A 13862-nucleotide genomic window follows, 5' to 3' on the forward strand; every position below is an offset into this window, starting at 1 on the left:
ACTTTGTATGAGCGTGCAATGTTTTTTTACTGCGGGCACAGCCTGTTTTGCTGTGTGCGTGAGAATAAAGTTGGGTTTTTTCACCAACTTTGTGGAGCTGGCATCGCGAGTCGCAAAAGTGCACGACTAAACTGGATGGGGTATTGTATGGGTTAAAAATCAATAACAAAAAATGGTTATATGAGTTGAACTGAAAAATTCCTACTCTGAGAATCCATGATTTTTGGTTAGGGTGTACGGGTGTGGGGGGAAAATTCAAAGCACGCCAAGTTTCCGGCGCGAAAAGAAGCCTTCTGCAACAAAATTAAATTTCATCCGTGAAAAATCTATTATAACATTGTGAAAACAAGGTAAGTATGTAAAAATTAGCTAGTTTTGAAGATGTGATGTTGATATGGGTCAAAAAACGATCCAAAAATTATCATTTCTGACGAGTTGGCGTTTATTCGGGGAAAGAGGGTTATGAAAAAATGCGTGGCAAAGCCTACTGCGCCTAAAGCTAACTAAATCTAATCACCAGGGCCGCACTTAGGGTTGACTTCCAACAATTTCCAAAACTATCCTATAATTTTCAATTCAGAGGTCGCCGGTTCGAATCCCGAGGCGGACGCAAAAAAACGAAGTGTAAATATAGGTATTCGGTGCCCTCTCCCCGTGCCGTACCTTTACACTTAGGAGACCCGGAAGGCGGAGTCTTGTCGTCAATTATTGCTTTATTTTTAACTTAATTTCTATTTTCAGGCCAACAACTTTATCTATCAAAATGGCGTCGATGGAAGTTACAGCGTTAAAACACCGAGAACTAGTGTACAATAACATGCGTGAGAAACGCCCTCATGTGGACCCATTACGCCTTATTGACTGCCTAATTCGCAACAAGTGGATCCAAAGGAACGCGCTGAATTATTTTTTTTCGTAGAGATTTTCGGTCGTAGAAGGCAGGGTTGCCAGGTCAAAATTGAACAAAAAAACTAGCCAAGTATCGAATAATACCGGAATAATACCTTTTGCAGCCTAACGAGATCACACAACCGCCAAGGCGTGGAACAGCTAGCGGCAAGACAGCAGCCCAGCCGAAACGTGGACCAGCTTGCGTCGGGGCAGCAGCCCAGGCCGAATTGCCGAGGCGTGGAACAGCTAGCGGCAAGACAGCAGCCCAGCCGAAACGTGGACCAGCTTGCGTCGGGGCAGCAGCCCAGGCCGAATTGCCGAGGCGTGGAACAGCTAGCGGCAAGACAGCAGCCCAGCCGAGACGTGGACCAGCTGGCGGCGGGGCAGCAGCCCAGGCCGAATTGCCGAGGGGTGGAACAGCTAGCGGCAAAACAGCAGCCCAGCCGGAGTATGGATCGGCTGTAGGCGGTACAACAGCCCAGCCTAGGCGTGGACCGGCACCTGCCCCTACACAACCAATCACACAAAGGTAAATATACCTACCTACCTAGTCGCTTTTTTTTTTCTTTTTGAAGCAGTAAGCTAATCAATAACATCATTTCTTTCCAATAGCGGAGCTGTCGGTGGTTGTTGTGCTGGTGGACCATTTGCAGCCAACGGATTGTTCGGCGGAGCTGGAATGGTCATGATTGTGCCCATCAGCATGATCACTCCAACACCACCGAGTTCGTCCAGCCCGTCGTCACCTTGCCTAAATCCGATCCCGTCCAGTCCGGTTCAGTCCAGTCCGATCCAAGCTTCGAACGCGTCCAACCCGTCCAGTCCGGTTCAGTTCAGTCCGATCCCAGCTTCGAACGCGTCCAACCCGTCCGGTCCGGTCCAGTCTAGGCAAGTCCCATCCAGTCCGGTCCCATCCATCCCGTTCCCAGCTTCGAACGCGTCCAACCCGTCCAGTCCGGTCCAGTCTAGGCAAGTCCCATCCAGTCCGGTCCCATCCATCCCGTTCCCAGCTTCGAACGCGTCCAACCCGTCCAGTCCGGTCCAGTCTAGGCAAGTCCCATCCAGTCCGGTCCCATCCATCCCGTTCCCAGCTTCGAGCGCGTCCAACCCGTCAACACCCAGTCCGGAACCGCGTCAGGGTAATTTCTTTAAGGTTCAGTCTAGGCAAGTCTCGTCCAGTCCGTTCCTAGCCTCTAACACGTCCAACCCCTCCAGTCTGGTCCCATCCAGTCCGGTCCCATCCATCCCGTTCCCAGCTTCGAGCGCGTCCAACCCGTCAACACCCAGTCCTGAACCGCGTCAGGTTAATTCCCTTAAGGAATTACCCGCGGTAGTGGCCGCAAACCTCGCCTTGGGTCCGTACAAAAAAGTTACGGTTTACTTTAATGGCGAGCCAAGCTTAATTTATTGCCAACCCCCCTCAAATTCTGGCTGGCGAAACAAAAAACTTCATGAGCACTCCCAAAAGCGGAGTAGAAGCAACCAAGGTCGCTTCCGGAAGGAGAAGCAGTGGGACGAGGACCTGCCTCAGACAAAGCGGCCGAAAATCTGAGGGCGCCTCCGTTACGGTTGTTATCAACTCAGTTTTGAAAAAAAATTCGGACGCTGGACAATCAAAAGGACGAAAAATATGTTTTATTTCATTGTTATTGTGTACACTCAAAAAAAAAATGTTACGTGTTGAATTGTGCCTAAATTTGCAAAGAGAAAAAGACAATAATTGTATAAATCAAAGAATAAACAGTTTTTAAAAATGTAGAACTTTATCGATTTTCTTCTCCGCCACAGACAAACAGACGGATCAGACACTTTGTTTCGAGTAGGTACAGATAAACCTCGTTTTACGCGGTGGCGTTACGCTTTTTGGTTTTCTTTGAACCATACGCAATGCGTTTTGTAGATCTGAATAAAACCTATATATATATGTATACAAATTGCTTTTAAAATATTGCAAAAATGTTGCGTCGTTCCAGAGAAATCGACAAATTAGAAAAACGTAACGCACCGCGTAAAAAGAGGTTTCACTTTTGTATCTTGCAATAGAGTTATCTACGTGCGCATGTATTGCGTGTACGTACACGATGGATTTTTAGGTTAAAATCAGTGATCCCCGTGCACCACGTTCACTCGATTAAACACCAGCACCGCGTGTGCACGCGTACAAGCAAACCTAAACTCTGCCGTGTACAGGCTGTACCCGAACACGAACCTCAAGTTTAAACCGAACCTTGCACCTCGGGTACAAACCCCGTGCAGGCCGACGACGCAGAAAAGAGACAAAAATATTTCCCTCACGCTCCCTCTGCTGTAAAGTGGTGTTTCACCCGAGGTGTGCACCCCGAGTTTACACCGCGTGTAAACTTGAGTGCGCCGTGCGGGGAGAACTCGAACATGGTAGCCTGGTGTGTTTGAGGTTCATCTGCACTGAAAACTTGTACGGCGTGCGTGCGTTTCGGGAACCTGTAATCAGTGTTGGTATTATCGCGCTCTCGCGAGAAAATTTTCTCTCTCTCGAGTTCTCGCCGCGAGTCTCGAGCTGCCGAGAGAAACTCACCGATTGCTCGTGCTCTCCTCCGCTCGCGAACGGGCTTTCTCGCGAGCCAGAATTGCCCGTTCGCAAGAAGTTGAACGTGTTAGAAACGAAAAAAAAAAAAAACAACACAGCGATTGATGTTACACCTCTATACCATCGCCTGGTTCATATTCATAAGCCTGATAAACAAATTGCTAGCTTGGGACGAACGTCTAGCACGAGGCGCTCGCGGCGAGAGCGAGAACGCGAACGAAAATGAGAGCGCGAGCGAGAAGAGAAAAGTACTACAAGTTCTCTCAATCGTTCGCGAGCGAGAAATGCTTTCCTTCTTCTCGCTCGAATTCCAACAATGCCTGTAATTTAATGCCAAAATGCTGATATGGCAACATTAGAGGCACGCTGGAATTAGATGCTGTTCCCCTAGCTTTTTTATTCGGGTGACAGTTGGACTGGTCGGACTTGTGCCCGCTCTTCGCGCGGCGACTTCCCTCGGCAGACAATTCCCGATAGGAATCAAGGATCACACAGTTTTCATGTTAAAAGTATCAAAAATGCTGAAGCCGTAAGAATTTATAATTAATCAAAACTATATTTAATTGTACTTAACTGAAGCACCATAATTGCAGTTTTAAATGATATTTTATGATAATAAATCAATAACAAATCTGTTGTTTAATTTCGGTCAACCGTTTATGTAATAAATATGGAAAAATTTCATCAAAAATACTTTTTTAAATTATTTTTATGTTTACATTGGTTTTTGAAACGTTTTCTCAATTTTTTCGGAAATAAGTGTGTTTATATGTCTGTCAGTTTTTTTTTTGTTTTTTAACGCCAAATTTGTTTACAAAACATATTTGTTTATGTTGAAAAGTGAGCAAAATCCAACTATTATTCATTGTATATATCATTAAACCTACACCATGTATCAAAACATCAAATATCGGTTAAATTTGGTATAAAAATAACAGTTTGCCTATAGTGGACCCGGGTCCACAATCGGATTATGGACCCGGGTCCACTATAGGAAAGGGGGTCCATAACATCCATAACAAAAAAAAATGGCAATTTTTCTGCTCAAAAATAGATAACTGATGAAACAAATAGTCAAAACTGTTCATAAGACTTCAGATTTCATTGTGTTGTACTTAAAAAATATTGAAAATTTGTAAAAAATGTACCTCGACTCTACTAGGGGGTCCACTAATAGTTAAAATACCCAAAACATTCTTCTGTATCCAGATTTCACGCCCGAAATGTCAAAATCGAGCAGTGGTACCAACATTAGAAATAAAGCTGTCATGCTATTTCGTAACGCCATCTTCGCTTAAAAATCTGGATAGTACAGAGTTCTTTAACGAAAAACTAGCTAAAATTTAGTAGAATCAACAAAAGCATAGCATTGGTGTGTAAAATTTAGTAGAATCAACAAAAGAAGGGGAAATCTCAAGAAAATACGGATTATATTTTGATTTTCTGAAAAGCTTTTTATTATCGTGAGGAAAATACACATTATACTTTAATCTTCTGAAAGCTTTTTATTTTCTAGAGGTTTTCCTTTCTTTGAAAATGAACATTCTTCTGTATAGTTCAGAGTTCTTTAAAAAAAAACTAGGTAAAATTTAGTAGAATCAACAAAAGAAGGGAAAATTCTTGGGAAAATTCTTATATAAAACCCCATTACTTTGATGAAAGATCGTGCATTTTTAAAGAAGGGAAAATCTCAAGAAAGTATGCATTGTACATTGATTTTCTGAAAAGCTTTTTATTTTCTTGAGGTTTTCCCTTCTTTGAAAATAAACATTCTACCTTATAAAAAAAATTGGTAGAATTTAGTCACAAAAGTCAACTAATTAACAAAAGAAGGGAAATTTCTTACATAACATCACATTGAAATAATGTTAAAAACAGCTAGTGTTTGTCTAATATCTATCAATCTACATTGTTACATCTCGTGGTGGTTAACACCTAAACTCCCAAGCTCGAGAAAAAGGGGGATATGTGACTAGGTCAAACCAACGGGGTACAAACTTAATAATTCTTAACCACAAGTAAGCGAGTAGGTTTCCATTCGTTGTCAAATCAGGTAATATAAAAAAATCATTTTTCCGGGAAATGTCCATTCCGGGAAATGGAATTCCGGAAATTGTCATAGAATCATAAAATATTAGAAATCATCTAAGAGGAAGAGGTGCCAATGAGCTTCTTGTTTTTCTTTTCCACCTCTTTTTTTTGACAACATTGTGCCCTATCAAACATTTCGACGGGGTAGTGCGAAGAGGGATACCGAGTTGCCAGAAAGTGTCATTCTGTTGCATCCTACTGCTTGTAGCGCACGAGTTTTTTTTTGATTGGAGTGTGTGTTTTTGATTTTCAGTTTTTTTTTTTGTATTTTTAACATGAAGTGTATGGTTGTTGGGTGTGGGAGGACACAAGGGCTGGTCAGCTGAGGAAGCAGTTCCGGCGAGAGCGCCAGCCAAAAATCATCGGATCTTCGCCAGTTTTCAGAATGGTAAGTGCGTGGGTGACGAAAACCGTTCCGGGTTCTGAATACAGAAGACATTTTGCTGAAGATTTTGTTTTTTGATTTTGTTTTTTTCTAGCGATGGTCGCACAGGAAGGCTGAGTGGAAACACGCGCGGCATTTCCAAAGGAGGATGCGCTTTGGAACTTCCAAGTTGGAAGTGATCAAACCGGTCGTCGATCAGGAGTTAAACTATTACATCTTCCGGCAGCTGAGGGCCAAGAAGATAATCCCGAAAAAGGAGACTGCTAGCAGATCCTAGACGAGCTGGTGCATACTCGGAAGCATCCGACTATGAGCTGATTGCTTAAAATAATAAAAATTTAAAACTGAAAAACCCCAAGCTTTTTTCCTTATTTAACTTTAGTACTAAATGTTCATTACTCTTCATAAAAAAGGTTTACTTTTTACTCAAAAGTCGATACTTTTACTGTAACAGTAGTTTTCCAACGAAAAAGTACTGTGGCATTAAAAGTAGGTGTACTTTTGATCCAAACATTTTATACTTTCTACTGAAATTCTCCAATACGTAGTTTTATCTCAGCCCACGAAGCTTTTGGCCCAACAGTAGTTTTTCTTTGTGTGTACGAGTTTTGGCAATATGGGTATCAAAATTCATGGTTTTTGATACTGGACATGAAAATTGCCATTGCCTTTCGGTAATGAATCTGATATCCAGAATAAAATCGAACGTGAAGCAGAGGTACTTCCGAACATCTTCCACTGCGGTAAATTAAAAAAAAAACCCTGGTGGGAAGATTCATCCGCCTACGATTGAAGACATATCATCCACGAAAATCGAGAAAAATGAAGTTTGACAGCAGGAGTATGTATGTTTGATCTTCGTTTGAGTTGACTGATTTTGTTGTTATCACTTTTTTATTTTAAACGGTTTTTGCTACTGATTAAACATTACTTGAAATAAAACTTTCATTTAATTATTTGAAACATAAAATTCTACCCATTCTGACAACACTGCCAAACGCGATGGATGATGCCCTGTTGTAGTTTTTTGTCTACGGTGTCGACTGAGCATCTGTCAAATTTCGCTGGTTCCTGAGCTGGTTTCAAAACAGTTAGCGAGTCGGCATCTCTTCCTCTTAGGAAATCATTAGAAAAAAAATACGAGCGCAACCTGTCAAAGCCGGTTGCGCCTAGAGACCCTAAATAGGGAGACTGGTCTAAGTTTGCTAAATTGATCTGGAAACGTATGTTTTGAGCTTGGCAACACTGATAAGTTTTGCTGGGCGTAAAGCAGGGTGGCCACCAGATTTCGATTTTCAATGTCCAGGTTTTTTCCCGGTTTTCTCCCGAAACTAGAAGGAATTTTCCGGAATGTTTTTAAACTAAATTACAATGTTTTTTAGGCTAACGTTGGTATTTACTAACCAACATAGAACTTAAATGTGGATCAGTTTCATGGATTGCTAAGTCAATATTTTGCTGAATACTTTTCTCGGTATCAAACTGAGATTCTCCAGTTTCGCTTGAGAAACTTCGGTACGAATACCTTATTTTGACTAAGGTACTCAATATAAAACTGAGGCAACAGAAAATTCCAATAAAGTCATTTTGAACTTCTTAAAACCAGTTATTGATTTTTGAAGCGACGATGCCCACGAAGTAGGTAGCAAAGCAAGTGAAATAAACGGGCGCATATGTCGTTCAGTGTCTTGCGAACCTTCGTGGTGAACGGACACTAGAGCTGCGGTATTTTTTACTACCTAAGCTCATAGTTATTTCAAACAAAATTCACAGTCTTTTTAAAGACTACCTGAGTTACTTTCCAAAATTCTAAACAGTCTTTTCAAGGCTAACCCCACCTGAAATTTTGTTGTATTTTACAAACGAAGCCATCTTTTTAAGAGAACTTTGCTTGCAAAATGCGTCAAAACAAAGGTAAACGCAAATCTTCTGAAGATTTGATCGTTACGTCGGTGAAGCGTTTGAACGCTAAACCGGCTAACGGAAACAGAAAAAGAAAACAGCCTCTTCTGAGGTCTGATTCTGATTCTGAAAGTGAATTTTTGAAAAGCGTGTATGAGCTATTTGGATATTTTTCCTCGATTCTAGACTACTTGAAGCTTCAAAAATCATGGTTTTCATTAATTGATCATTTGAATATCATTTTGTACAAGTTGGTTAAGTTATGCATCAATTCGTGATAAAATCATCGTTTCAAAACATTTTTCTAAAAACTCCTGGTTTTCAGCGAAATAAAATCCAAAAATTATTCTTTTGATTGCATTTTGTAGGTTTTTAGTTGTACTAAACGGAAATGTCATGGGTTTGCAGTTTATCTTAAGTTAAGTATTTTTTCGAACTAGTGTAAGTTTACCATTTTATTGCGTTGCAACGTCACGAAAAAGGGACAGTTGTTTATGCCAACAGAAAACTAAACATTCAATCATTTTGATATTTTGGATGCTCTTTGTACTTGGAAAGAGCTTTCAAATGCAACCTAGAGCGACTAAATTGGTTGTCTAGATCCAAAGTTACAACAGGTTTAACCTTCCTACGGTATTGGGGTCTTTTTTGGCCTTTTTGAAAATTAAATTTGCCATAACTTTTGCTATATACATGCTAAAGCCTTGAAATTTTCTGACATTAAATTTATAGTATAAATACACATTTCACAAAACAAACAAATCTTGGACGACCCCTAGGGGAGCGTCCATAAAAAAAGTTACTTTAAAGGTATTGGGGTCCTTTTCGACCCCAAACTTTAAAAAAATGTCAAAAATCCAGTTTTTGACCGATTCCGGTTCTTTTGGTCACAAATGAAAGCTTAGAACGTCCTTTCCGAAACCGACCTGGAAACCCGGATTTGGTCACTGTGGCCACCGGGAATCGGCTACAACCGAAAAATGGCCTTTTGAGACCCCAACTTTGACGACCTGTATCTCCGGCAAATGTCAACCAATCAGGATGCTCTGGGTTGCATTGGACAGGTATTGACCTGTACTTTGACCACAAATATTAATATCAGGGCCAGGTGACCTACCGGTTCCGGAAATCCGGAACATCCGAAAAGTTCATGTTTTACTGTTTTTCACATATATGTGATACCAATACTCTCATGATAGTTGAAATTGATCCATAAAACTTACTAAAAACACAATACACGATTGCCAGAACCACTCTGGAGTGTTGGTGGCCACTTACGGGTAACCTGGAACCGGTTCCCGGGTACCCGATGAACGGCCAACTTGACTTTTTTGGTGAAAACCCATCATGTTGCACATCAAACTCCATGAAATTGAAAGATATGTCCATCTTTGGTAATACCGTTGTTCGCTGAGCCATCCTGGCCAATCTGGAACCGGTTACCGGTGACCCCTTGGGGACACTTCCGGAATATGAGAGAAACCCTATCATCCGACATATCAAACTTCATGGAATTGAAAGGTATGTCAATCTACGGTCATGCCGTTGTTCACTGACCCATTCTGGCCAATCTGGAGCCGGTTACCGGTGGCCCCTCGAGGACACTTCCGGAATATGAGAGAAACCCTATCATCCGACATATCAAACTTCATGAAATTGAAAGATATGTCAATCTACGGTCATGCCGTTGTTCCCTGATCCATTCTGGCCATTCTGGAACTGGTTCCCGGTGGCCCCTTGGGGACATTCCCGGAATATGAGAGAAACCCTATCATCCGACCTATGAAACTTCATGAAATTGAAAGGTATGTCAATCTACGGTCATGCCGTTGTTCCCTGATCCATTCTGGCCATTCTGGAACTGGTTCCCGGTGGCCCCTTGGGGACATTCCCGGAATATGAGAGAAACCCTATCATCCGACATATCAAACTTCATAAAATTGAAAGGTATGTCAATCTACGGTCATGCCGATGATCACCGCCCATTCGGCCATCATGGAACCGGTTACCGGTGGCCCCTTGGGGACACTTCCAGAATATGAGACAAACCCTATCATCCGACATATCAAACTTCAAGAAAATAAAAGATATGTCAATCTACGGTCATGCCATTGATCGCTTATCCATTCTGGCAATTCTAGAACTGGTTCTCGGTGGCCCCTTGGGGACATTCCCGGAATATGAGAGAAACCCTATCATCCGACATATCAAACTTCATGAAATTGAAAGATATGTCAATCTACGGTTATGCTATTGTTAGCTGACCCATCCTGGCCAATTTGGAACCGGTTACCAGTGGCCCCTTGGGGACACTTCTGGAATATGAAAGTAACCCTACCATCAGACATATCAAACTTCATGAAATTGAAAACTACGTCAACCTACGGTCATGCAATTGTTCGCTGACCTTTGGTTGACATATCCATGAATTTCATGAAGTTTGATTCGTCGGATAGTAGGGTTTCTCTCATTTTCCGGAAGTGTCACCAAGGGGCCACCGGGAACCTGTTCCAGAATTGCCAGAATGCATAAGCGAAAACTGGCATGACCGTTTATTGACACATTTTTCAATTTCATGGAGTTTGATATGTCGGATGATGGGGTTTCTCTCATATTCCGAGAGTGTCCCTAAGGGGCTACCGGTAACCAGTTCCAGAATGGCCAGAATGGGTCAGCGAACAACGGCATGACCGTAACTTGACATATCTATCAATTTCATAAAGTTTGATATGTCGGATAATAGGATTTCTCTCATGTTCCGGGATTGTCCCCAAGGGGCCACCGGGAACCATTTCCAAAATGGATTAGCGAACAACGGCATGACCGTAACTTGACATATCTAACAATTTCATTAAGTTTGATATGTCGGATGATAGGGTTTATCTCATATTCCGGAAGTGTTCCAAGGGGCCACCGGTAACCGGTTCCAGATTGGTCGGAATGGATCAGCGAGCAACGGCATGACCGTAGATTGACATATCTTTCAATTTCATGAAGTTTGATATGTCGGATGATACGGTTTCTCTCATATTCCGGAAATGTCCCCAAGGGACCACTGGTAATCGGCTCCAGATTGGCCAGGATGGGTCAGTGAACAACGGCATGACCGTAGATTGACATATCTTTCAATTTTATTAAGTTTGATATGTCGGATGATAGGGTTTCTCTCATATTCCGGGAATGTCCCCAAGGGGCCACCGGGAACCAGTTCCAGAATGGTCAGAATGGATCAGGGAACAACGGCATGACCGTAGATTGACATATCTTTCAATTTCATGAAGTTTGATATGTCGGATGATAGGGTTTCTCTCATATTCCGGAAGTGTCCCCAAGGGGCCACCGGGAACCGGTTCCAGATTGGCCAGAATGGATCAGCGAACAACGGCATGACCGTAGATTGACATATCTTTCAATTTCATGAAGTTTGATATGTCGGATGATAGGGTTTCTCTCATATTCCGGGAATGTCCCCAAGGGGCCACCGGGAACCAGCTCCAGAATGGCCAGAATGGATCAGGGAACAACGGTATTACCAAAAATGGACATATCTTTCAATTTCATGAAGTTTGATATGCAACATGATGGGTTTTCACAAAAAAGTCAAGTTGGCCGTTCATCGGGTACCCGGGAACCGGTTCCAGGTTACCCGGAAGTGGCCACTAACACTCCAGAGTGGTTCTGGCAATCGTGTATTGTGTTTTTAGTTAGTTTTATGGATCAATTTCAACTATCATGAGAGTATTGGTATCACATATATGTGAAAAACAGTAAAACATGAACTTTTCGGATGTTCCGGATTTCCGGAACCGGTAGGTCACCTCGCCCTGATATTAATATTTGTGGTCAAAGTACAGGTCAATACCTGTCCAATGCAACCCAGAGCATCTTGATTGGTTGAAATTTGCCGGAGATACAAGTCGTCAAAGTTGGGGTCTCAAAAAAGTCATTTTTCGGTTGTAGCCGATTCCCGGTGGCCACAGTGACCAAATCTGGGTTTCCAGGTCGTTTTCGGAAAGGGGACGTTCTAAGCTTTCATTTGTGACCAAAAGAACCGGAATCGGTCAAAAACTGGATTTTTGTCGATTTTTTAAAGTTTGGGGTCGAAAAGGACCCCAATACCTTATGTGTGATTTTTTTTTAATACCAAGGGAAGGTTAAGTTTGCGTTGCAACGTCACGAAATTTTAAATCATATTAGTCACATGGCAAAAAGATGTATGCGTAGTTGGTTTTTGAAAATAAAAGGATACTAAATATTATATATTTATTATATAATGTTTCCGAGCATATTTACAGAAGAATTGTACATGGGTCGTTCACAAAATCCGTTACTTAATTTTGTATGCAACTCGAATAAAAGTAGGTATTTTATGAAACTTGTTGAACAAATCAAAATAGACCGATAGACCAGGGGTAAAAATTCTAAAACTTTCTTAAAAGTAATCACGTGGTAACTGAATGGCCTAAACAATAAAAATCACGTGATTCGATTGTTTTTTTTTAAACTTTTGTTACTTCATTGTTGGACGAACCCTTACCTAAATAAGTTGTATGCATCGTTTAGTTGTTCGCAATTAAATATGTTATGTTGCGCAGGCAAACAGTTTTATTATTTCCTCAAATTTTATTTAAAAAGCACATAAGTCAACAAAATAAGTTACGTTGTTTGCAGATCACCCCTTAGGGGCCATCAACACACGATATGGGCACTTTATTCATAAATTTCAGCCCTCCTGAAAACTTGAAGCTCCCCCTCCCTTCTAAAACTTCCAAGTGTTTTGTAAATTGCTCAAAACCATTAAAATATTAAGGGAGCGTTCTTGCATTACGTAACAAAACATTTATATTTTTAGACCCCCTCCACCCCCTGGGAATACATTTCCGATACATTTTTTTTGTATAAATCTTGGACCCCCCCCCCCTTGATATTACCCCGTTACGTAATGCATGGACGTCCCATTACATGGATAGAGTAGAGGAGAGGGGGGGGGGGTCCTTCGTGATAATGGAATAATACAAATATTTATTTTTACTTTGAAACGCATTGTAAAACTGTGTAAATCGTACTGCTACTGTGAAAGCGATATAGGGGGAGGAGGGGAGGGGGTCTTACATGGGCGGGCGAGTCAATTCACATATCCTTGTACTGTGTATTAATGTCTTATAATAAAATCCTAACCTAAAGTTGTTCAAACTAACAAAAACTATGATTTATTTTGAAACTAAAATTTCGTGACGTTGCAACGCAACAAAAAACCCTGTTTTCAAAAACAAAGCGTTGCAACGTCACGAAATGTAAGTGGTCTTTAAAAATCGAGGTTTGATTTTTTCGTAAAACTAATGATTGCATTCGATTTGTTGGTCAATTTTACATTAAAAATGGAAGGAGAACTCAAAATTTGCCGTTTAACAGAGCAGAGTTAATGGCAAAACATAAATTGGGTCAGGATTGAGAAAAAGTCACGCGTTGCAACGTCACGCTACATATTCCCCTCTCAAAAATAGAATATTTACCTAAAATAATGTTTCAACACTGCTTCTTATAGGAAATTTAATGCCCTTTCCGAATCTGTAATAACATATATACCTTTTTCATGTATTTTTTGAGTTACAGCCGAAATACTGAAAAAAGAAAAGTCAAAGCGTTGCAACGTCACGGCGGAATGTGTCCAATGAAGAAAAAATCAAACGGGAATATTTCTCGCTTTGGTTTGACTTCACAATTTTATCTGATTCATTTCAACAGAAATGAAATCAACAATTTGAAACTTTTGGACAGAGTTCAGTTTTTGTTCCATGTACGGGTAAAGTGGGAGCATTTTAAGAAACATGGCGGTAATGGCCAGAATCTGACCCAGTGCCGGCGTTGCCAGGCATTCGGTCACGGTACTGATCATTGCGCCATGGTTCCAAAATGCATGGTTTGCGGGGATTCTTCTCACGACAAGGACAATTGTCCCGTGAAAGAAGTCACCCAATTTAAATGTGCAAATTGTGGTGGAAATCACAAATCAAATTTCTGGGATTG

At 41.3% G+C, this 13862-nt stretch overlaps 1 protein-coding gene across 1 annotated transcript; it reads left to right on the plus strand.

Moving 5' to 3' along the window:
* Positions 1-331: 331 nt before the first annotated feature.
* On the plus strand, positions 332-2600 carry LOC6053011 (vegetative cell wall protein gp1). The gene is made up of 4 exons (XM_038263650.1): positions 332-350; positions 742-951; positions 1014-1420; positions 1504-2600. Exon 4 carries the CDS (start codon positions 1571-1573, stop codon positions 2441-2443), a length of 873 nt encoding a protein of 290 aa, XP_038119578.1. The 5' UTR covers positions 332-350; positions 742-951; positions 1014-1420; positions 1504-1570; the 3' UTR covers positions 2444-2600.
* The last annotated feature ends 11262 nt before the right edge of the window (positions 2601-13862 follow it).

The sequence above is a fragment of the Culex quinquefasciatus genome, chromosome 3 (genome assembly GCF_015732765.1).
Source record: "Culex quinquefasciatus strain JHB chromosome 3, VPISU_Cqui_1.0_pri_paternal, whole genome shotgun sequence".
In the NCBI taxonomy this organism is placed as follows: domain Eukaryota; kingdom Metazoa; phylum Arthropoda; class Insecta; order Diptera; family Culicidae; genus Culex; species Culex quinquefasciatus.